Raw genomic sequence first — 25,972 nt, 5'->3', positions numbered from 1 at the left:
TCTCCCCACTTCTGGACTGTGAGCCCGCTGTTGGGTAGAGATTGCCTCTGTTGCTGAATTGTACTTTCCAAGCACTTAGTACAGTGCTCTGCACACAGTAAGCGCTCAATAAATACAATTGAATGAATGAATGTCTAACGACTCTACTGTATTGTTCTTTCCCAAGCACTGTACTGAGCTGCTCAGTCTTAAAATGGAAAAAGTTAGAAATTGCAAACAAATTCCCCATTAGACCCAAGGGCTTCAGCTGTGCCGAACAGTTGAAAATACACAGATTATCTATAAACGCGATGTTCAAGAGGGAATCTGTGCCTACTATAAGCAGTGGCCAAACCCCAGTCACGTCTGATTCACGCAAGTCTCCGAGAGCCAGCTGCTTCGTTCCAAAGATAAAATCCCTCCCCACCAGGCACCTTGGCAACTTCTCCTTCCTGTTCCAACCGCTACTATGCCACCCAGAAGGAAAAAGCAACTCCCTCACACACTCATCGCTATATTATAGGGAAGAAACAAAATAAACGCTGGAGAGAGCGAGGGAAGGAAGAGGAGTTGCTCCCAATCCTCAGAAGTCCCAGTGAGGACCTCAAAAAACACTTCCTGGAGCTCAGTTCTTTGGGTCAGTCAATGGAATGGGAGCACACAATAATAATAATAGTCTTTCCTAAATGAATATGTGGTATTTGTTATGTGCTCACTATGTGCCCAGCACTGTTCTAAGCACTAGGATAGATACAAGGATATCAGGTTGTCCCACATGGGGCTCACAGTCTTAATCCCCATTTTACAGATTAGGTAACTGCGGAACACAGAGAAGTGAAATGACTTGTCCAAGGTCACACAGAAGACACGAGGCAGAGGCAGGATTGGAATCCACGTCCTCTGAATCCCAAACCTGTGCTTTTATCACTAGGCTATGCTGCTTCTGTGCTAAGCAATGGCGTAGAGAAACGGATAGCAGAACTCATACGGTCCCTGTTTTGCATGGGGCTCACAATCTAAGAGAGAGGGAGGACAGAGATCAATCTATCAATCAGTCATATTTATTAACACTTACTGTGTGGAGGGCACTTTACTAATAGCAGCATACAACAACATAACAGACTCATTTCCTGCCCACAATGAGTTTACGGGCTAGAGGGGAGACAACCGTTAATGTAAATAATAATAATAATGGCATTTGTTAAGCGCTTATTATGTGCAAAGCACTGTTCTAAGCACTGGGATAGATACAAGGTAAACAGGTTGTCCCACATGGGGCTCACAGTCTTAGTCCCCCTTTTACAGATGGGGTAACTGAGGTACAGAGAAGTTCAGTGGCTTGCCCAAAGTCACCCAGCTGACAAGTGGCAGAGTCGGGATTCGAACCCATGACCTCTGACTCCAAAGCCCAGGCTCTTTCCAATATGCCACGCTACTTCTCTAACTGTAAATAAATTACAGTTCTGTAATTAAGTGCAGTGATGCAGAAAGGAGTGGGAAAAGAGGAAATGAGGCCTTAGGGATCTTATCCCCATTTTACAGATGCGGAAGCAAAGGCACATTGAGCTTAAGTGATTTGCCGGACCTCACTCTGGGCTTCAAGGCTGTCCATCCCCTCGCCCCCTCCTACCTTACCTCCCTTCTCTCCTTCTCCAGCCCAGCCCGTACCCTCCGCTCCTCCGCCGCTAATCTCCTCACTGTACCTCGTTCTTGCCTGTCCCGCCATCGACCCCCGGCCCACGTCATCCCCCGGGCCTGGAATGCCCTCCCTCTGCCCATCCGCCAAGCTAGCTCTCTTCCTCCCTTCAAAGCCCTACTGAGAGCTCACCCCCTCCAAGAGGCCTTCTCAGACTGAGCCCCTTCCTTCCTCTCCCCCTCATCCCCCTCTCCATCCCCCCCCTTACCTCCTTCCCTTCCCCACAGCACCTGTATATGTGTATATATGTTTGTACATATTTATTACTCTATTTATTTATTTTACTTGTACATATCTATTCTATTTATTTTATTTTGTTAGCATGTTTGGTTTTGTTCTCTGTCTCCCCCTTTTAGACTGTGAGCCCACTGTTGGGTAGGGACTGTCTCTATATGTTGCCAACTTGTACTTCCCAAGCGCTTAGTACAGTGCTCTGCACACAGAAAGCGCTCAATAAATACGATTGATTGATTGATTGATTGATTGATTGCCGGAGGTCACCCATCAGGCCACTGGCAGAGCAGAGCTGGGAATTAAAATGCAGGTCTATTGTTTGCCTCCTCCTCTAGACTGGCTAGACTGAGCACGTGGGCAGGGAAGATGTCTACCAACTTTGTAATAGTGTACTCTCCCAAGTGCTTAGATCGTGCCCTGCACAAAAGAAGTGCTCACTAAATCTCACTGATCGATTGACCAGGCTATGTTCCGTCTCCAGTGGAAACCCCCAGATGAAGATGGGGCAACTTCTGGCAGAAGCTGCTCCATCCAGGGGCTCCTCACCTTCACACACAGAGACATGAAGGATGTTTTTGCACTCAATGAGTGTCATGTGTGTGTCAATCATGCCGACGGATGGGGGCTGGAGGCATTACAATCTCTGGATGGCATCAGAGTTTTTCCCGGGGTTCAGCCAGGCTAACGGTTGGGGGAAGGGAGGCAGGGGAAGGGAGGCAGGCGTGCTCAGCTTGCAGGCACCCCCAGGCAGTGGCTGTTAATTGGAGAATTCCTCAGCCAGAACAAGGAATGCACAGTGACACCTTAATCCTACAGGAAAAACCTGCACAATCTCAACCTAGTCCTTACCAACCTCTCAGTTCTGCACTGAGGCAAAAAAGTGCTAGAAACAAATTCACACAACATCAGTTGCCCAAGAGTCAATTAAGAAACAGTTCGACACGGGCATTATGTTTGCTGGCGCAACGTGTGAACCCTGGCACCCCTTGGATGACAGTGAGATCCCAATGAACTCTCCCCTAAAGGCTGCCACTCAGCCTGTCTCCATCCCTAGTAGTAGGAGTAGTATTCATTCATTCATATTTACTGAGTGCTTTCTGTGCGCGGAACACTGTACTCACTGCTTGGGAGAGTATGATATAACTCAATATGTCCAAGACTGAGCTCCTTATCTTCCCTCCCAAACCCTGTCCTCCCCGTGACTTTCCTGTCACTGTAGACAGCACTACCATCCTTCCCGTCTCACAAGCCCGCAACCTTGGTGTCATCCTCGACTCCGCTTTCTCTTTCACCCCACACATCCAATCCATCACGAAGACCTGATGGTCTCACCTCCATAAGATCTCCAAGATCTGCCCTTTCCTCTCCATCCAAACCGCTACCTTGCTGGTTCAATGTCTCAGCATACCCCAACTGGATTACTGCATCAGCCTCCTTTCTGATATCCCATCCTCCTGTCTCTCCCTGCTTCAGTCTATACTTCACTCTGCTGCCTGGATTATCTCTATAATAATAATAATAATAATAATAATGGCATTTATTAAGCACTTACTATGTGCAAAGCACTGTTCTAAGCACTGGGGAGGGTACAAGGTGATCAGGTCATCTCATGTGGGGCTCACAGTCTTAATCCCCATTTTACAGATGAGGTAACTGAGGCACAGAGAAGTGAAGTGTACAGAAACGCTGTACAGAAACACTCTGGGCCTGTCACTCCCCACTCAAAAATCTCCAGTGGTTGCCTGTCAACCTACAAATCAAGCAAAAACTCCTCACTCTCGGCTTCAAGGCTGTCCATCACCTTGCTCCCTCCTACCTCCCCTCCCTTCTCTCCTTCTTCAGCCCGGGCCGCATCCTCCTCTCCTCTGCCACTAACCTCCTCACTGTGCTTCGTTCTCACCTGTCCCACCGTCGACCCCCGGCCCACGTCCTTCCCCTGGCCTGGAATAACCTCCCTTCGCACATCCACCAGCTAGCTCTCTTCCTCCCTTCAAAGCCCTACTGAGAGCTCACCTCCTCCAGGAGGTCTTCCTAGACTGAACCTCCTTTTTCTTCTCCTCCTCCCCAGCTCCCACCCTGCCCTACCTCCTTCCTCTCCCCACAGCACTTGTATACATTTGTACAGATTTATTACCCTATTTATTTTACTTGTACACATTCACTATTCTATTTATTTTGTTAATGATGTGCATATAGCTATAATTCTATTTATTCTGACGATTTTGACAGACTTTCTGCATGTTTTGTTTTGTTGTCTGTCTCCCCCTTCTAGACTGTGAGCCCACTGTTGGGTAGGGACCGTCTCTATACGTTGCCGACTTGTACTTCCCAAGCGCTTAGTACAGTGCTCTGCACACAGTAAGCACTCAATAAATATGATTGAATGAATGAATAAACAATAAACGGACACATTCCCTGCCCGTAGTAGTAGTAATAGTTCTGGCTTGACTCTGGCCTGGCACTTCCTGCTCCTTCCCATTCAACAGACCACAACTCTCCCCGACTTCAAAGCCTTATTAAAAATCACATCTCCTCCAAGAGGCCTTCCCCGACTAAGCTGGTACTGCCCCTACTCCCGTTCCCTTCTGCATTACTTTTGAACTTGAATTTCTACTTTTTATTCACTCCATCCTCAGCCCCACAGCATTTATGCACATATTGGTAATTTACTTTAACATCTGTCTCCCCCTCTAGACTGTAACCTCTCTGTGGACAGGCCACGTGTCTGCCAACTCTTATATTGCATCCCCTCAAGCACTCCACCCGTTAAGAACTCAGGTAAATAAATTTGATTGATTTATTGATTAGTAGTAGTAGCAGCAGCAGCAGCAGTAGTGACAGCAATTTTTGAGAATTCACATGGTGCCATTCACCAAGGATCTTGGGAAGTATAAAGTGAAGGAATGACTCTTTCACTTCAACTGGAGAAAAAGACAGGAATGTATTTACAACTAGAGAAATCCAAAATGAGGAAATCAAGGGGACCTGTATTCATGAGCACTAAAGAGAGTGTAAATCAGTATACTAAGGCTGGAGATGGCAGACAGGGATGTAGAGGAGCGGCGTGGCTCAGTGGAAAGAGCACGGGCTTTGGAGTCAGAGGTCATAGGTTCGAACCCCAACTCCGCCACATGTCTGCTGTGTGATCTTGGGCAAGTCACTTAACTTCTCTGGGCCTCAGTTACCTCATCTGTAAAATGGGGATTAAGACTGTGAGCCCCACGTGGGACAACCTGATCACCCTGTATCCTCCCCAGTGCTTAGAACAGTGCTTTGCACATGGTAAGCGCTTAACAAATGTCAGTTATTATTATTAATTATTATTATTATTATATTTAGGAGAGCTAAAAATTAGGCCAACTGGTAGTCATCTGAGGACATAGCTGAAGGAAGCCAGGGTCTATGACTAAACTCTTTCATGGGTGGTTTATCACACAAGAAACCTTCAACTGGTTATGACCCTGTGGATTCCACAGTCTTCCCTGGAGTATTCTTATAGACAGTAGGGGATTCCTCACATCCAACAAACCTCTCTTGTTTTGTCTTCTTTTCCTCTCTCTTCTGGGTTCAACCAACCCAAGTTTCTTTAACCTCTCCTCCGATTTTTATTTCCCATTCCTTGAATTCATCTGGTTGCTTGTCCCTGAACATCTTTCAAGGTCACTTCTTCTTTTAAAAATGTGTTGAGCAGAACAGGGCCTAGGCTTGACCAATGTGAGGACTTGACCAATGTGAGGCTAGAGGAAGAGGTGTACGTTTATATGTGTCTCTCTATTGATGAGACTCTCATGGTGAGTAGGGAATGTATCAATTCTGGTCAGTATTTTTCAAGCACTTAATACAGTGCACTGCACCAAGTAGGTGCTCAAAAAAATGCTGCTACTATTATTATTAAGAAGACCGGGACCTTCTCTCCAAATTCTATCACCTCAACAGTGATGTACGCCTAGACACCTAAAGCAGTTATTCCATACTGATTTCCATACTCTACCATTTAAGCACTTATTGGTTCAATGGTCCAAACTTCCCATTTCCTTTCGCATCCTAAGTGAATAACATTAGATCACCTCTATCAGTAAAGCGCCTGGCACACGCCTGTCCCGCCGTCGACCCCCGGCCCATGTCCTTCCCCTGGCCTGGAATGCTCTCCTTCCACATATCCGCCAAGTTAGCGCTCTTCCTCCCTTCAGAGCCCTACTGAGAGTTCACCTCCTCCAAGAGGCCTTCCCAGACTGAGCCCCCTTTTTCCTCTCCTCCTCCCCATCCCCCCCGCCCTACCTTATTTCCCCTCCCTACAGCACCTGTAAATACGTTTGTATAGATTTATCACTCTATCTTACTTGTACACATTTACTATTTATTTTGTTTATGATATGCAGTTAACTTTAATTCTATTTGTTCTGATGACTTGACACCAGTCCACTTGTTTTGTTTTGCTGTCTGTCTCCCCTTCTAGACTGTGAGCCCACTGTTGGGTAGGGACCGTCTCTATATGTTGGCAACTTGTACTTCCCAAGCGCTTAGTACAGTGCTCTGCACACGGTAAGCACTCAATAAATATGACTGAATGAATGAATGAATAATGAATATCCCTATTCACTCAATAATATCACTGTTCCTTGAGAGCAGGAACTGTGTTTTCCTCCTGTCTGTCCTCGCCCAAGTGTTAAATAGAGTGCTCTGCACCCAGTAGGTGCTTAAGTGCTTCTAGACTGTGAGCCCATTGTTGAGTAGGAACTGTCTCTATATGTTGCCAACTTGTACTTCCGAAGCGCTTAATACAGTGCTCTGCACACAGTAAGCACTCAGTAAATATGATTGAGTAAAAGTACTGACTTAGGAACCTCTCCCCTGCCTTGCACTGCTGCTCCACTGTCCCAAGTTTCACTCCCAACCTCCCAGTGTCTTCTCTGTCTGGATTTACAGTCTCCATAGAGCACAGGCCTGATGTGTGACCTCAGACAAGTCACTTCACTTCTCTGGGCCTCGTTTACCTCATCTGGAAAATGGGGATTGAGACTGTGAGCCCCATTTGGGGCAGGGACTGTGTTCAACCCGATTTGCTTGTATCCACCCCAGTGCTTAGTACAGTGCCTGGCCCTCAGTAAGCACTTAAATACCATAATTACTATTATTAATCAGAGAAGCAGCATGACCTAGCAGATAGAGTAAAGGCCTGGGAATCAGAAGGTCATGGGTTCAAATCCTGCTTCCATCACTTGTCTGCTGTGTGACCATGGGCAAGTCACTTCACTTTTCTGGGCCTCAGTTACCTCATCTGGAAAATGGGAATTACGAATGTGAGCCCCATATGGGACAGGGATTGTGTCCAACCTGATTATATGTACCCCAGAGCTTAGTACAGTGACTGGCACGTAGTAAATGCTTAAAAATTACCACAATTATCATTATTATTATTAATCAATCAATGGAAATTGATCACTCACTGTGTGCAGAGTACTTTACTAAGTGTTTGGGAGAGTTCAGTACAATAGAGATGGTAGACATGATTGCTTTCTTTTATGTAGATTACAATTTAGTGGGGAAAACAGACCTTCAAGTAATAACAGATATAAACTGAAGAGCAGTGTGGCCTAGGGGAAAGAGCCAGGGCCTGGAACTCAGAGGACCTTGGGCTCTAATCCCAGTTCTTCCACTTGTCTGCTGTGTGACCTTGGGCAAGACACTTAATTCCTCTGAGCCTCAATGATATCATCTATAAAATGGGGATTAAATCCTACTCCACCTACTTAAGGTGTGAGCCCCAGTGTGAGATAGGGACTGTGTCCAACTTGATTAACTTGTATTTAGGCCAGTGCTTAGAACAATGTGTGCTCTGCATACAGTAAGCACTCACATAAATGCGATTGAATGAGTGATATGCTTAATGAATATCTTTAAAAAAAGATAGGGAAACCAGCAGTGTGTATGGGTATGAACATAAGCACTGTAGGGATAATCAATTCAGTCTAACAATTTTTTTTACAGTATTTCTTAAGCGCTTACTATGTGTTAGACACTGTTCTGAGCACTGGGGTCGATACAAGTGAATGAGGTTGTATACAGTCTCTGTCCCACATGGGGCTCACAGTATAAGTAGGAGGGAGAACAGGAGAACTGAGGCACAGAAAAGTTAAATGACTTACTGAAGGTCACACAGCAAGCGTTTGGCAGAGCTGGGATTAGAACCCAGGTCTTCTGACTCCTGGGACTCTGCTCTTTACACTATTCAATCATATTTATTGAGCACTTACTGTGTGCAGAGCTCTGTACACTAGGCCATGCTACTTCTCATCTTGTATCTTGGTTTGGAACAAGGTAAGTGCTTACCAAATGCCATAACCAGCTTGAGAGTCAGAGGATGTGGGTCTAATCCTGGCTCTGCCCTTGTCTGCTGTGTGACCTTGGACAAGTCATTTCACTTCTCTGTGCCTCAGTTACTTCACCTGTAAAATGGGGATTAAGACTCTGAGCCCCAAATGGGACAACCTGATTACCTTGTATCTATTCACCATAGTGCTTAGAACAGTGTTGACACATAGTAAGCACTTAACAAATACCATCGTTATTATCATTATTATTATTATTAACCCCAGAGGCAAATGGAAATGCCAGTCATCCTCTGATTCCTCCTCCCCACCAAAGCAAGTCTCTCAGTCTGAAATCCAGATCCTGAAGAGAAACAATCAGACAGGCTGGGGATGAGGTGGGATTTGGAAGTACTCCTAGCATAAAGTCCTTTAATATTAAAGGGTTCTTCTCTTCGGAGAGTCCAGAAGTTCTGCCCTGCTTCCCACATTTCCACCAAGTGACTTGTTGGACTTCATTACATACAAAGTATTTCCATAGATCAGAGGCAGTAAGACCTGTGCAGTGCACATAAAATAAATTACCACCCCATGATAAATGGTTCTATTAGCAATCCAGATTGTTAAACTCCGATATAACAGAACGGAAGGAGCCAGGCCCCATCCATTCTCCCTCTGGCGCATACTGAGTTGTAAATAGGTTATTTTGTGTGTAAATAACACATTAAAACTCAGCATTAGCTGTGTCTTTTGATAGAGAGGAAATTGTTACAAATAAATAATCCCGGACAGGAATGTAAAATAAGCCAGATTTAATAGTGCACGCCTAGCGCAGCCGTGTTAAACATGACTAAAATGATAAACCCCAGAATATACTAATAGTAAACTATGCTCTGACATCAAAGTAATGAGGCTGTATTTTTGCCCAGCTTTAGAAATGCTAAAATTAGTTTTGACAGAGCCAGACATCAGAAAAATGTTTCGAACATAAACACCATCTATTTAGGAACCTGATGTTTCAGTCGTGATGGGTGGGGAGGTGGGGTTCTTCAGGTCTCCTTCACCTCAGGTGCTGCTCCTGTAACTGAGTATTGCGATTCTAGTAGTATTAATTTGCACCAGCAGTAATAATAATAATGATGGCATTTATTAAGCGCTTACTACGTGCAAAGCACTGTTCTAAGTGCTGGAATAGTAGCAGTAGCGGTAGTAGAAATATGGCATAGTGAATAGAGTCCAGGCCTAGGTGTCAAAAGTCTCCTGGGTTCTAATCCTGGCTCTGCTTCATGTATGCTATTGGACCTTGGGCAAGTCACTTCACTTCTCTGTGCCTCAATTACCTCATCTGGAAAATGGGGATCGAGACTGTGAGCCCTGTGTGGGACAGGGACTATGTCCAACCAGATTTGCATATACCCACCCCAGTGTATGGCACTAGGAAGTGCTTAATAAGTACCATAATAATAATTATTATTATTTATTAAGTTCCGACTGGGTGTGGAGCCTGTGCTGATTGGATGCTAAGTACCTGGAGTTACATAACCCTTTTTTTGTTTAGCAATTTCAATAGCTTTCCCCAGTCAATCAATCAATCAATCAATCATATTTATTGAGCGCTTACTGTGTGGAGAGCACTGGACTAAGCGCTTGGGAAGTACAAGTTGGCAACATATAGAGATGGTCCCTACCCAACAGTGGGCTCACAGTCTAGAAGGGGGAGACAGAGAACAAAACAAAACATATTAACAAAATAAAATAAATAGAATAGATACGTACAAGTCAGATCACCCTACCCTTCCAACCAGCTGGTTTCCTGTCTCACTCTTGACTGCCACCAGAATAATGATAATAATAATGGAATTTGTTAAGCACATGCTATGTGCCAAGCACTGTGCTAAGTACTGGGGTGGATACAAGCAAATTGAGTAGGACACAATCCCTGTCCCTGTTCCACACAGGGACAGTGCAGTCTCCATCCCCGTTTTACAGATGAGGTAACTGAGATGGAGAGAATTGAAGTGTTTTGTCCAAGACCACACAGCAGAGAAGTGGCACAGACAGGATTAGAACTCATGACCTGACTCTCAGGCCCATGCTCTATCCACTATGCCATGCTGCTCCTCTATATTCTAGAGTGCAGTTCCTTTTAGGATATTTCCCTTTGATTCATTCATTCATTCATTCGATCATATTTATTGAGCCCTTACTGTGTGCAGAGAATTGTACTAAGTGCTTGGAAAGTACAATTCAACAATAAAGACTATCCCTGCCCACAACGGGCTTACAGGCTAGAGGGGGGAAGACAGACATCAAAACAAGTAAACAGGCATCAATAGCTTTGATGATGAGCCTGTGTTCCTGGTGTGGACATCTTGATTTGAGAAGAAATTGGAAGCCTTGCCTCAGTGCAGCTGGTTGGTCTGTTTGTCGTTTGAGGCCAAGAAGGAGGAAGGCAGTGCCAGACAGAGGCCAGAGTAGTGGGCTCTTGGGAAGCAGATCCAGCAGAGTAAGCATTCGGGGCTCCTAATGTCTGGTAAACCAACCAACTAATCAATCAACCAATCAACTAGTCAACAAACCAACTCCCCACTAGCCAACCAACCAACCAGGCAACCAAGCAATCAACTACTTAACAAACCAACCATTCATTCATTCATTCAATCGTAATTATTGAGCACTTACTGTGTGCAGAGCACTGTACTAAGCGCTTGGGAAGTACAAGTTGGCAACATATAGAGGCAGTCCCTACCCAACAGCGGGCTCAACCACCCACCAGCCAACCAGCCAATCAACCAACCAGAAAGGAATTAGAACTAGCCCATTGTTCAGAGAAATAGCCAACGTGCTGCAGGTTCAGGACCCCTGGAGTTTTGGAAAAGAGTAGAGCATGATGGACATTTAGCTTCCAAAATTGTCCTTCTTCTAAGGTTTTTTTCCTATCATTCACCAAGGATGTCATTGTTCTTCTTCCTATTCCCAGTATTTGCAAATATTCTGTGTGTCTCCTTCTACCAGTCTATTGTCAGCTCTTGGAGGCCAGGGACTCAGTGCTTCTCACACATCGGGTGCTAACCAAATATCATTGAATGAATGTATGAATACTGTTGATACACTGTGTTCAGTGCTCAGCTCAATATAAGATAAGCAGAACAAGAATAGTCTCTTCCCCATATGGGCTGGATCGGATATTCAAAAGGAACGGAGATAGCTAAGATGCTAACAAGAACGAAGGAGTGCCTGGGCCATTTGCTCATCCCAATCCCCACACTGTGTCACCCCTAACAATGGGGGCATTTATGAAACACTTACTATATGCTAAGCACTGTGTTCAGTGTTCAGCTCAATATAAGATAAGCAGATCTAGCACAGTCTCTGCCCCATATGGGATTTAGGGTCTAAATGGGAGAGAGAAATTAAACCCCCATTTCACAGATGAAATTTTGAGGCACACCGAAGCGATGTGGCTTGCCCAAGGTCACACAGCTGGCAAGTGGCTGGGTCGGAACTAGAACCCAGCTCTCCTGAGTCCCATGTCTGTGCTCTTTCCATTAAACCATATAGCTATATTGACACTCCCCTTTCAGAGACTTTCAATTAGCCAATAAAGGTCCAGATCTGAAATCACTTTGCAGAGATCAATTTGTAGACTAGCCTTCTAGTTGCTGAGGACCAAAGGAGAATCAGCTTCTCAGCACCTGCAATGTTCCCGTCCTGCATAAAGAGACTCCAATTTTTTCTTTGAGCCTTGGTGATCATCCTCCAGTCCCTGCCTTGGGCAGATAATACTATGAATAATAATGATGGTATTTGTTAAGCGCTTACTATGTACCATCATCATCATCATCAATCGCATTTATTGAGCGCTTACTATGTGCAGAGCACTGTACTAAGCGCTTGGGAAGTACAAATTGGCAACATATAGAGACAGTCCCTACCCAACAGTGCGCTCACAGTCTAAAAGGGGGAGACAGAGAACAAAACCAAACATACTAACAAAATAAAATAGATAAATAGATATGTACAAATAAAATAAATAAATAAATAGAGTAAAAAAATATGTACAAACATATATACATATATACAGGTGCAGTGGGGAAGAGAAGGAGGTAAGATGGGGGGGATGGAGAGGGGGACGCGGGGGAGAGGAAGGAAGGGGCTCAGTCTGGGAAGGCCTCCTGGAGGAGGTGAGCTCTCAGCAGGGCCTTGAAGGGAGGAAGAGAGCTAGCTTGGCGGAGGGGCAGAGGGAGGGCATTCCAGGCCCGGGGGATGACGTGGGCCGGGGGTCGATGGCGGGACAGGCGAGAGCGAGGTACGGTGAGGAGATCAGTGGTGGAGGAGCGGAGGGTGCGGACTGGGCTGTAGAAGGAGAGAAGGGAGGTGAGGTAGGAGGGGGCGAGGGGATGGACAGCCTTGAAGCTGAGGGTGAGGAGTTTCTGCCTGATGCGCAGATTGATTGGTAGCCACTGGAGATTTTTGAGGAGGGGAGTGATATGCCCAGAGCATTTCTGGACAAAGATAATCCGGGCAGCAGCATGAAGTATGGATTGAAGTGGAGAGAGACACGAGGATGGGAGATCAGAGAGAAGGCTGGTGCAGTAGTCCAGACGGGATAGGATGAGAGCTTGAATGAGCAGGGTAGCGGTTGGGATGGAGAGGAAAGGGCGGATCTTGGCAATGTTGTGGAGCTGAGACCGGCAGGTTTTGGTGACGGCTTGGATGTGAGGGGTGAATGAGAGAGCGGAGTCGAGGATGACACCAAGGTTGCGGGCTTGTGAGACGGGAAGGATGGTAGTGCCGTCAACAGAGATGGGAAAGTCAGGGAGAGGGCAAGGTTTGGGAGGGAAGACAAGGAGTTCAGTCTTCGACATGTTGAGCTTTAGGTGGCGGGCAGACATCCAAATGGAGATGTCCTGAAGGCAGGAGGAGATGCGAGCCTGGAGAGAGGGGGAGAGAGCAGGGGCAGAGATGTAGATCTGGGTGTCATCAGCGTAGAGATGATAGTTGAAGCCATGGGAGCGAATGAGGTCACCAAGGGAGTGCGTGTAGATCGAGAACAGAAGGGGACCAAGTACTGAACCTTGGGGAACCCCCACAGTGAGAGAATGGGAGGGGGAGGAGGAGCCTGCAAAAGAGACTGAGAAAGAACGACCGGAGAGGTAAGAGGAGAACCAGGAGAGGACGGAGTCTGTGAAGCCAAGGTCAGATAGCGTGTTGAGAAGAAGGGGGTAGTCCACAGTGTCAAAGGCAGCTGAGAGGTCGAGGAGGATTAGGACAGAGTAGGAGCCGTTGGATTTGGCAAGCAGGAGGTCATTGGTGACCTTTGAGAGGGCAGTTTCCGTGGAATGTAGGGGACGGAAGCCAGACTGGAGGGGGTCGAGGAGAGAGTTGTTATTGAGGAATTCTAGGCAGCGAGTGTAGACAACTCGTTCAAGGAGTTTGGAAAAGAATGGTAGGACGGAGATGGGACGATAACTAGAAGGTGAGGTGGGGTCAAGAGAGGGTTGTTTTAGGATGGGAGAGACATGGGCATGTTTGAAGGCAGAGGGGAAGGAACCAGTGGAAAGTGAGTGGTTGAAGATGGAAGTTAAGGAGGGGAGAAGGGATGGAGCGAGAGATTTCATGAGATGAGAGGGAATGGGGTACCAAGCACTGTTCTAAGCACGGGGGGTAGATACAAGGCAATCAGGTTGGACACAGTCCCTTACCCACATGGGGCTCACAGTCTTAATCCCCATTATACAAATGAGGTAACTCAGACTCAGAGAGTGAAGTGACTTGTCCAAGATCACACAGCAGAGAAACAGCAGAGCTTGAATTAGAACCCAGGTCTTTCTGACTCTCAGGCCTGTGGTCTAGCCAGTTGGCCAGGTGGTTTCTCTAGGCAGGTTCAGCAGATATCCTAAAAAAATAGCTGTCCAATTTGGTCAGTGAAGGCTCCGGCAGCTACCAAGGCAATGCTGCTGGCTGGTCCATGGTACACGCTCAATATTAGGTTGTGGTCCATTTGGAAGTAAATGGGTTGTTCACTTCACACTGTGCTGTACCTTTGCCCACCTATTTGTTCACTGCATGGCACTCTGTGTTTCAGTGGGAACTACAGTGAGAATGTAGTAGCATTAAGCACTTCCTGTGGGCAGAGCACTGTACTAAACACTGGGAGGGAGCATGGCATAACGGGTAGAGCCCAGTTTTGGGAGTTAGAAGGCCTTAAGTTCTAATCCTGGCTCCGCCACTAGTCTGCTGTGTGACCTGGGGCAAGTCACTTCACTTCTCTGGGCCTCAGTTCCCTAATCTGTAAAATGAGGATTGAGACTGTAAACCCCAGGTGGGACAGAGACTGTGTCCAACCTGATATGCTTGTATCTAACCCAGTGCTTAGTACAGTGCCTGGAAGATTATAAGTGCTTAACAAAAGCCATGATTGTTAGACTGTCAGCCCAATGTTGGGTAGGGACTGTCTCTATATGTTGCCAGTTTGTACTTCCCAAGTGCTTAGTACAGTGCTCTGCACATAGTAAGCGCTCAATAAATACGATTGATGATGATTAACGTGAGATAGCTCGTTGGGAGTAGGGAATGTGACTATTGATTGTACTCTCCCAAGCACTTAATACAGTGCTCTGCACACAGTAAGCATGCAATAAATCCGACTGAATAAAGTAGATAAATTATCTGTCCCTCAGGAGGTTCACCATCTAAGAGTTTAAGTGGGCAGAAGAGACTGAAGACAGACGCATCAGGAATGATGAAACATTAAAACGCAACATAGACGATTACACAAAATATAGACAAAATCAGTAGGGTGCTGTGGCTGGAAGCAAAATTACAGGTTCCTCGGGGCTCAGAGACCAGGGCACCCCCACAGCCACCAGGCTTCCCAGACTTTTGCTGAGTCCTCTGCTTTGAGTGTGTGTTAAAGGGGCTTTTATCCCCAGAACAGAGGGCGCGGAGCAAGCCTGGAGCAGGTATCCACGGTGTATTTGAGTGTAAGTGGCATTGCCCAAGACACTATTACTATAATCAATTCATTTGTGCAGGATCACAATTGTGAGGTCTCCAAATTCCAGAAGGCTTCTCATTCCTGAGACTTATTCTGTCCGTGTTGAGGAAAGCAGCATGGGAGAACTGGATAGAGCACAGGCCTGGGATAATCAGAAGGTCATGGGTTCTAATCCCGGCTCCGCCACTTGTCTGCTGTGTGGCCTTGGGAAACTCACTTCACTTCTCTGGCCTCCATTACCTCATCTGTAAAATGGGGATTGAGACTGTGAGCCTGATGTGGTACAGGGACTATGTCCAACACGATTTGCTTGTATTCAACCCAGTGCTTAGTACAGTGCCTGGCACAGAGTAAGTGCTTAACAAATACCACAAGTATTATTATTACTGTTATTAAGGAGCACAGTACTGAGGTCTTGGACTGAGCAGAAGAGGAAATGCTTCATCTCCAAGCCTATTACTTCTTCGTATTTGGCAGAAGAAGGGTCAGGAGAGTGAAGGGAGGATGAAAAGTGCCCCACCGCCACTTAGCAAATCCACACTGGAACATGAGGAATCAATCCATCAATCAGTAATATTTATTAAGCATTTAAAAGGAAGAGAGCCCACATCTCCTGACCCAAGCAGCACCAAACAAACCTTCTCCCCCCACTAAATCTGCTTTCAAATACATTCACATTCCTGAAGGCACGAGGGAGAGACAGGTAAATTAAAAAAAAAAAAAAAGCGAGCAAGGTTTCCTTCTACTAGGATGATTTATGGAAAGGTAAAAACTGGGGACTACTAATTTCTTGGGTCTTATTGTTTCTGCAAAGCCAATTTTTATTCTTCCAAATAGTGATTTGCTATAAAAAAAATGCCAAAGGATAACAATAAAAGATCATTTGGCAGAGGCTAGAAATGCAAGATAGAAACTATCCAGGGGGAAGGCAGATCCTTCACTGAACTATTCTGCCATTTAACTACAATGAACCGTAAATCTTTACAAAACCAAGCCTAAAGGAATGTGGGAAAAATCTTTGAAAGATTGAAGGAAAAAGAGGCTTTTTAGCTAAAAAAAATCCCAATAAACTCTTATAACCAATGTGGCCCCAATCCCGTTATTCATAATCTAACCATAATCAGAGTAGTCAGGACAGTGAGTCCCTCACTGGCCTTTTCAGCCAAAGATATGCCCATAGATGTCAATCAATGGTATTTATTGAACACTTACTGTGTATAGAGCACTGTACTAAAGTGTTTAGGAGTGTACAATACAAAAGAGCAGAGAGGAAAGTTCCTTGCCCACAAGGAGCTTACAGTTTCAGGGGGAGATACAGATCTACAATACATTACAGATTCATGCATTCAGTCATATTTACTGAACACTTACTATGTGCAGAGCACTGTACTAAGCACAGATCTGCACAAAAGTGCTTAGGAGCTAAGGATGGGGTGAATATCGAGTGCTTAAAGGGCACAGATCTAAGTGCGTCCACAACCCAGAAGGGAGAGGAAATAGGGTGAAAGAGGGCTTAGTTGAGGAAGACTTCTAGAAGAACATGTGATTTACTTAAGGCTTATCTCTCTTTACAGTAAGGGCAGGACAGCTGTGCGGGTGCAGGTAGTAATGAGCAGTTTTCTAATTAGGAATAACACTGTAATTCTCTGTTTACTTGGTGAGAGAAAAAAAGTTCCATTCATTCATTCGTGGTGCTTCTATCTTCAGGCCTATAAACCATTGTTAATGCGTTTTGGGGGAATGCAAATCCACTCAGTAAAAGAACCCCCTCTCAACCCATCCCATTCCCACTGCTACTTTACCAGATGTTAATACAGCTTAAATTTTTTTTTTATTTTTAATTAACATCCCCCACACAAAATACTATCAGCCACCCTTCTAGGAGATTCCCAGGGAATGAAATATTTGAACTCATCATTCTTTATTACTCACCCAGCAAAATTTACTGTAAAGCTAAAGCCTGGATAATTATTCACAAGACTCTTTACTGACAGAGAAGGCAGAACATGTCATGATAGGACCCCACACGACAAAACTCAAAAACTATTAACTCTCAAACCATTCCCAGGCCTTGGATATTTGGGTTTGTTTGATGCCATCCAAAAAGCTCTTTTCCTCTGGTGAGGGAATAGAAACTAATAATAAAACAAAGATCCAAAAGGTTTTTGGACAGAAAATAGCCCTTTGAGAGGAAAATGACAGACTTTGGATGATTTAAGTGTAAATGAATAAGAAACATATGAATTAAATTGCCTTCAAATTGCACAAGGTTTTAAAAGTTAAAGGGAAAAATATGCTGTCGCCAAAATGAGTTTTTAAAGATCGATTGAGTCTAATGTGTTAGCAAACAGCTTAAGAACCCTGGGAAACCCACCCTCATCCGGGATGTACTTTCCCATCTCACCAACTATATGCTGTATCTAGAGATGCTTCTGTGCTTTCACATGTTGATATCTTTTCTTATGGTCTTACAGTACAGAACTAAGAAACCAGAGGCTTTGCTAAGGTGCCTCTGGTACGTTTGGTATACATCTGTTGCGGAATTGTACTTTCCAAGTGCTTAGTACAGTACTCTGTACACAGTAAGCGCTCAATAAATACGATTGAATGAATGAATGAATGAAGGGGAATTGATGAAACTTATTTTTTCAATTGCAAAGGATTCTTGTTGCATTTAATGGGGCTAATCTAACCTATGAGAAGATAGTGCACGACTAGCTTACTGGGGATTCATCAGTGGAATTTATTGACTGTTTACTATGTGTAGAGCACTGTATTAGAGAGGCACTGTATGGGAAGCACTGTGGCTTAGTGGCAAGAGGATGGGCTTGGGAGTCAGGGGTCGTGGATTCTAATCCCGGCTGTGCCACTTGTCAGATGTGTCACATAAGAAGTCATTTAACTTCTCGGTGCCTCAGTTACCTCATCTGTAAAAAGGGGATTAAATCTGGGATACAAGATAACCTGATAACCTTGAATCTATCCCAGCGCTTTGAACAGTGCTTGACACATAGTAAGAACTTAACAAATACCATTATTATTATTATTATGAGCTTGGGAGAGTGCAGTACAACAAAATAGCATCCACGCTTCCTGCCCATAGCGAGATTGCAGTCTATAGATTCGTTCATCTAGAGATCCATTCACTAATTCACTCTAGCATGTAAGGTACCAGCCAGGAGTTAGTACAGTGCATTGCCTAAAGTGGAGCTTACAAAACAATCTTTCCTTCAGTCTCCTTTCTATGCCCATCCTAACATGATGGGCTTTAACTCTTCCTACCTTCAAAGCCTCACATCTCCTCCAAAAGGTCTTCCCCAGCTAAGCAGTCATTTCCCCTACTCCATCTCCCTTCTGTGTCAGCCTTTCACTTGGATTTGCACTTTTTCTTCACCTCTCCCTCAGCACCACAACATTTATGTACCTATGCAGAATTTACTTATATTTACTAATGCCTGTCTCCACGTCTACACTGTACACTCACTGTCGGCCAGGAACCTGCCCACCAAGTCTGTTACATGATACTCTCCCAAGCACTTAGTACAGTGCCCTGCGCACAGTGAGTGCTCAATGGTTATGATTGATTGATCTATTGAACCCCCTGTCACCCTAAAGGTCAGTGTGGTTGCTTTATATTCCACATGAAAATAGAGAAGCCTTTGACTGTTAAGGCAGGTGAATAATGATAATAATAATGATGGCATTTGTTAAGTGCTTACTATGTGCCAAGCACTGTTCTAAGCACTGGGGGGATACAAGGTAATCAGGTTGTCCCACGTGGGGTTCACAGTCTTAATCTCCATTTTCCAGATGAGGTAATTGAGGCACAGAGAAGTTAAGCGACTTGCCCAATGTCACACAGCTGACAAGTAGTGGAACCGGGATTAGAACCCATGATCTCTGACTCCCAAGCCCGGGCTCTTTCCACTGAACCACGCTGCTTCTCTCAATACAGAATACAATACAGACCTTTCCTCCTGTCCCCTGTACTTCACCAGGAATCCAGACAAACACCACCATATTCCTTGGAAGCACAGATTATTTAAATAATAATAATGATGGTAATTGTTAAGCGCTTACTATGTGCCAATCACTGTTCTAAGTGCCGGTGATAATAATAATTGTGGTATTTGTTAAGCACCTACTATGTATCAACCATTGTACTTTGGTCCTGGGGTAGGCAGTTTAAAAGCAAGTCAGATTTGCAAATCCCAAATGAAGCTCACAGTTTAAATAGGAGGGAGAACAGGTATTGAATCACCATGTTGCAGATGAAAATACTGAGACCCAGAGAAGTTAAGTGACTTGCCCAGTGTCCAAACAGCAGGTAAAGTGGCCAAGCTGGGATTAGATCCAGGTCTTCCAACTCCTAGGCTTGTGCTTTTCCCACATCATGCTGATTCTCAAAATTGTAAGCTCAACTATGGTTGAGTAATTAGCTTGATACTCTCTGCTTGTGCTCAGTTTACAGAGCATTCAACCTCAGTCTCTTTAGAACAAATCCTTTTCCGTAAACCTTTTCCAAGTATAGACTCAAAGTATTAGGCATTTTTGCTGCTTTATTTGGAAGTCCCCAAAATTCCTTCACTTTACAAAATGCGATCAATGAATGTTTTCTTCAAATTTGGCAATGACAATGGATTGAACCGGCCATTTCAAAGCACTGCACTCACACTTATTTTCTGCCTGAATGATGGGGACCCTGCTCTTTACATTTCATTACACAATACTTTCATCACACTTCCCCTGACACCTTCAAATATTCTCCTCCCGTCTTCTCCATTTGGTTATAATAAGCCAGAAAATACAGAACTTGTAAATCATTCATTTGGAAGAAGCAAATGCAAGAGACTATGTCATTTCTTTTTTTTTTTTTAAAGGAAATCAACTGTGCCAAAAAAAAAAAGACGGGAACACATAAGCTTGAGAAACCTAGAAACAAAGGGCTGCAAGGGTTTTGTGAAGGTTAGAGGTCATCACAAGCATCCCCCTGCCTTCTTTTTTCCAAAGGAAGACATGCCCTAAAGCAGCCTACAGAAATAGGTGTCTGGGTCATCCTTAAATGTTTCAAAAGAAGGAAATTGAGTGACCTGAGTGCGAAACAATTGCATTAACAGTCCTGACTGACTGTTGGTAGACTCCCATTTCAGCCTTGACATCTAATGTAATGTGTTTCTGGAGATGTAAGAGAGTCAACTCACAAGAAACCATACTGAAACAATGACACTCTACCATTATTCAGGACCATAGATGCAGAAGGGAAAAATCAATCCATCAGTCATATTTATTGAGTGCTTACTGTGTGCAGGGCACTCTACTAAGGAAAACAGGGTCATCTAGATGTGACATGACTGACTCACTTGCTGGAAGGCTCTGGAGATAAGGGACCCAACACTGATTCATATTTCCCTGCTCTAACTCCATCCCACTCCATTTTCAAATTCATCTTGTACACTTCAAAAGCTACCAAGATTTTGTTCGACAAAGTTTATATCAGGGATATACTCCCCATTGTTTCTAGTTGCCAAAGCTCCTGAATAAATCTGTTTTGCTTGGAGTTGGTTACAGAAATGGATGCATCCATAATCACAGAATCAAAAGGTAGGCCTCTTCCAGAGAAAACATAATACTGAAGTGCATTGCTACTGAGAATGGAAAAAGAACTTCCTCTAGAGCAGGAACTTATTTCAGTCACCAGTAAGGAATAAACAAGTGCAAACCGGAGTAAAGGTCACAGGATCTTTTTCATGTGTTTATTTATTTATTCATTTATTTTGTGGGTGGGAGGAGAAGAACTGGAAGCAGAACCCTTATCTTGGGGAAGCAGTGTGATCTAATGAAAAGAACACAGGTTTGGGAATCAGAAGACCTGGGTTCTAATCCCTGCTCCCCACTTGCCTGCTGTGTGACCTTGGGCAAGTCACTTGACTTCTCTATGACTCAGTTTCTTCATCTTATAAAATGGGGATTCAATACCTGAACCTCCTCCTCCTTAGACTGTGATCCTCCATGTGGGACAGGGACTTGTGTCCAAACTGCTTACCCTGCATCTACCCTAGCACTTAGAACAGCACTAGACACACTGTAAGTGTTGAATAAATACCATCATTATCACTGTCAAGTTTAGGAGGAGTGGGATTAGGTAACTTCCTCTTGGTCATTAAATTGCATTCAATAAGCAGCCCATAGCTTGACAGTACTGCTTCTCCTGCTGCCATTCTTGGTAGAGTGAAGAATTAGCCATGGAGCAGAAAGTTGAACTACTCCTTTCTATTGAATCAATCAAGAGTATTTATAGAGCCTCTACTGTGTGCAGAGCACTAAACTAAGAGCTTGGGAAACTACAATAGAATGAGTAGACCTTATCGTTTCCTTAAGGAGTTTACAGTATAGCAAGAGAGACAGACACAAAGAAAATCAGCCTGGTCTAGTGGAAAGAACGTAGGCCTGGGAGTTAGAGCACCTGGATTTTAATCTCAGCTCCACCATTTGTCTGCTGTGTGAATTTGGACAAGTTATGTCATTTTTCTGTGCCTCAGTTTCCTCCTCTCTGAAATGGGGATTAAATCCTACTCCCTCTACTTAGACTATGAGCCCCATGTGGGACAAGGACTATGTCCAACCTGAATATCTTTTATCCACTCCAGAGCATAGGGCAATGCTTGGCACAAGGTAAGTGCTTAACAAATACCATAAGTATCATTATTACTATTTGCTAACAGTGTTATATGCCTTAGGATGCTAACAGCCAATTGGGAGGAAGATGATAAGCACTGCACTAAGCCCTCTTTTCCTCTTCTCCCACTCCCTTCTCTGTCACTCTCACACTTGGATTTGCCTCTTTTATTCACCTTCCCCTCAAGCCCACAGCACTTGTGTACATATCCATAATTTATTTGGAATAATGTGTAGCTTCCCCTCTGGACTGTAAACTCACTGTGGTCAGAGAATGTGGCTACCATTTCTGTGATACTGTACCCCCCCAAGTGCTCAGTACAGTGCTCTGCACATTACTAGGCACTCAATAAATGCAATTGATACTCAATCAGTATGCAGTAAGTGCCTAATAAATACTATTGATTGATTATAGTCATTACAGTAATGATAACAACAGAGCAATGTCACCTGGGGAAGGGGACCTGTTTGGGAAGGGAGAAAACTCTGTACTTGCCTATCACTGACCTCTGCCTCTCAAGGACACACCTGGAGAGTTTCCAGTACTCTACCAGTCTCGACTATGGGAGGGAGAGTCGAGTGGAAGCATATCCATTCCATTCCTAGCTTGGGCAGTGGCCAGTGAGTGGAAGGCAATCTGCTACAAGTCAAAACTCACCTGTGCTGGGTAGCAGCAGCACGGGAGAGAGTCGAGGGCTGAGACTCAGATTTACTGTGTGGAAGGAGACAGTGGTAAACCACTTCCAGATTTTTACCAAGAAAACTCTATGGATCCACTACTGGAATGATTGCAGTTGGACGTGGGACATTCTGGGAGAGATGTGTCCATTGTGTCGCTATGGGTCGGACATGACGACAGCATAAGACAACAACCACTGACTTCAAACCAATTGCTCATCTTCCCTGAAACCCCACAATCCCTGCGGAAAAATGGGACCAGCACAGGAATATCAGAATAACTCTTAGATGATAGATATTACAGCATTTGGAGTTTTAAGAAGAAAGATGGCAGAGAAATCCACAGTTATTAATAATTGTGGTATTCGTTAAGTGCTTACCATGTGTCAAGCCCTGTACTTAGTGCCTGGGTAGATACAAGATAATCATGTCCCACATGGGGCTCATGGTTTAGGTAGGATGGTGAACACGTATGAATGTCCATTGTGCTGATGAGGGAACAGAGGCACAGAGAAGTTAAGGGACCAGCCCAAGGTCACAAAGCAGGTAAGTGATGGAGATGGGAATCTTCCTTTCTTTGTGAGGGAGAAGCTGGACACCCCTAGACCTGTCCTCCCTCCCTCTTAGACTGTGAGCTCCATGTGGAACAGGAACTGGGCATGGTCTGCTTATCCTGGATCCATCCCAGTGCTGAGCACAGCACTTGGCACCTGATAAAAAACTAATAATACTGGAATTTGCTGAATGTGTTACTATATACCAATGTAGAGCAGGGGAGAAAACGTGTGTGTGTGTGTGTGTGTGTGTGTGCGCACGCTCACACACGCTGTATGTGTGCTTCCCCTGTTTATCACAGCAACCATTTGGCTGGTCCTATACTGATCATGCCTCCAAAAGCCCTCGGAGCTCTTCAGGGATAGGGCTGGTATGTTGTACTGCGTATTTATCCATCACTGCACCCACATCTCTTACCCTCTTTGCAGCTAAACTGCCACCTTGTTAGGGTAGGGTGGAAGGAGGATTCAGTCATCCATTCAACTGTTAATTGATAAATAAATAATCTTTATTTATGATTCAATAATTTAAAGAATTTAACTTAATAATAAATAATTTAAATAATGATAAATAAGTACGATTGAATGAATGAATGAATGAATACCCTTTCACCTCGTTAGGGCGGGGCAGGAGAAGTAGGGTGGCTTAGCGGATAGAGCCCGGACTTGGGACTCAGGAGGTCCTGGTTTCTAATCCTGGCTCTGCCATCTGTCTGCTGTGTGACCTCGGGCAAGTCACTTCATTTCTCTGTGCCTCAGTTACCTCATCTGCAAAATGGGGATGAAGAATGCGAGCTCCATGTAGGACATGGGCTGTGTTCAACCTTATATATACCCCAGTGCTTAGTACAGGGCCTGGGACATAGTAAGCATGTAACAAATGCCATAAAAAAACCCTGAAGGTCCCAAAGTCCTCTCAGTCTCCCTCACGTCCAGCACTGAGATTCTCCCTTCAAGGCAGATCCCGTACTATTCCGAGAGTAAGGGTGAGGGGTAGACTTCTTGCTCAGCCACGTCCTTAGCAAAACGGCAGTCAAGCTGGGTTCGGAAAAGAGTCCCATCAGCGAAGGAAGTTGATCTTTAAAGAAATGTTTCACACTTCAGTAGACCCCAGGATATGTGGTTCTACTCCCAGCAACCCCGGATGGGGGAGTCGGGCTCACCATCCTTAAAGTTGGCAACTCAGACTCTAGCGTGCTGGTGGTTGATTTCCTTCTCTCTGCCTGCACCAGAGTAAATCACCACTCAACACAGGACTCATCCACCGTTGACCTTACTGCTTAGTCTCCATGTAAAAAAATCCAAAAAATCCAAAGCACGGCCCAAACAAAGCCAGAACTACACCCTGGACCGGCTGCGTGGTTTTAAAAATTTCTCAATACACTGCATCTATGTCTAGCTGATAATTGACATCCGTTGAGCACTACCAACATATAAGGGAGTTGGCGGACCAATGCTCAAGTACAGAACTCCGGGGGGACGTGGAATCCAAAGAAGACACGCAGGACCCAAATGAGGGAAAAGGAAAGGGTAAATATCAAGAGAAAGATGGATGATAACCACAAACCAGACAAGAATCCAATTCTCTATCTCTCCCCGCCCTCACATCCCATAATAACTCTCCTGAGGTCTCACCAGATTTACACCCTTCTTCTGATAGATGCTAATTTTAAACTTCCTCGCTACCCTGCAGTTTGGTGAAGCAAGCAACACCCAGGCAAATCTTAAATGGGAGGAAGAGAGAAAAAGAAAATCATCCAATCCTCTCCATTCCTAAGAGAACAGAAATAGATCTGTGGCCTCCAGATGGAAGGCTTAGACGGAAAGGGAGGTCTCCGGGGTTCCTCCGAGCTGCCCCAATGTGCTATTGGCAGAGAGGAGTGGAAACGCTGCAGTATTTGTCTTTGGGGCAGTCAAATGAGAGGCTGTAGTTTTCCAAGTCTTTCTGTTATAATTAAATTGGCATGGAATCCACCTCAGGATATCAATCCCCGTACCTGACCCTCTAATTACCGCATGAGTAACTATCAGACAATTACTTTCAGAAGAGGCAGGCGTTGGTGGACCGCGGGCGGGAAAGTTGATCCCGGCTAATCTCTCAGCAAAGTGAACTCGGTCTAAGTATCCCATCCGGGGGCACCCTGCCCCTCACCCCAGTTCTGTTGCCCCACCCACGTGGCATCCAGCGGTTGGGCTGAGAAAGTCCATTCCCAGATGTGGGATGGCCTGGATGGACGAGGAAGCCTACAGTCCATCACACCCGGGCCCTCTTCCTTTCTCCCCCAATAAACTCAGCATGCTCGTCTGACGACATATGCCACCATCCTAATGAAATTCTAACAGTCTAATGAAAAACACCCCCGCTGCTTTCAAAGTGCGGAAAGCATAAAATACCTCCTTGTGCCGCTGCCGCCGCCACTAAAGGAGAGGATTTCTTTCCCGTGTCGCTAAAGCCATTTCCCTCCAAAATCACGCTTTTGCCTTCTTTTTTCTCAGCAGCAGTAGTTGAAGCTGAAGTTTCCATCTTAGAAGCTCATATTCCTGCACAGCAACTCTAGAAAAAAATAACAATAAAGGCAGACACTCAGCCACTTCCTTAGCAAAACGGCGGTCAAGCTGGGTTCAGAGAAGAGTCCCATCAGTGTAGGAAGTTGATCTTTAAAGAAAGGTTTCACACTTCAGCAATTACCATTGTGATCATAACTCCACGTAACAAACACAGACGGTTCAGAAGCTTTCCAGCACCCAGGATTTTCATACAGTCGGAGGGAATGAAGAAGTTAGCTACTTTAAACAGGACTATCCTCCTCCGTCTCAGAGAAGATGGCCTTCTGACTCCAACACCCAT

At 44.8% G+C, this 25,972-nt stretch overlaps 1 protein-coding gene and 1 non-coding gene across 3 annotated transcripts in view; one reads left to right on the top strand and one right to left on the bottom strand.

Annotated features, from left to right (window-relative positions):
* GLI2 (GLI family zinc finger 2) overlaps window positions 1-25,648 on the bottom strand; it is a 384,400-nt gene extending 358,752 nt beyond the window's left edge. For both annotated transcript variants that reach the window (XM_038746220.1, XM_038746211.1), the window contains exon 1: window positions 25,519-25,648. In XM_038746220.1, the coding sequence (XP_038602148.1) occupies window positions 25,519-25,648 (130 nt within the window). The remainder of the gene's footprint in view (window positions 1-25,518) is intronic.
* LOC119935536 lies at window positions 22,403-22,540 on the top strand. Its single transcript, XR_005453369.1, has one exon. It is a non-coding gene; the product is annotated as a small nucleolar RNA SNORA7 (small nucleolar RNA).
* Window positions 25,649-25,972: the final 324 nt, after the last annotated feature.

The sequence above is a fragment of the Tachyglossus aculeatus genome, chromosome 1 (genome assembly GCF_015852505.1).
Source record: "Tachyglossus aculeatus isolate mTacAcu1 chromosome 1, mTacAcu1.pri, whole genome shotgun sequence".
Classification (NCBI taxonomy): Eukaryota; Metazoa; Chordata; class Mammalia; order Monotremata; family Tachyglossidae; genus Tachyglossus; species Tachyglossus aculeatus.
The sequence above is the reverse complement of the archived record's forward strand: the minus strand, read 5'-3'. Positions and strand labels throughout refer to the sequence as shown.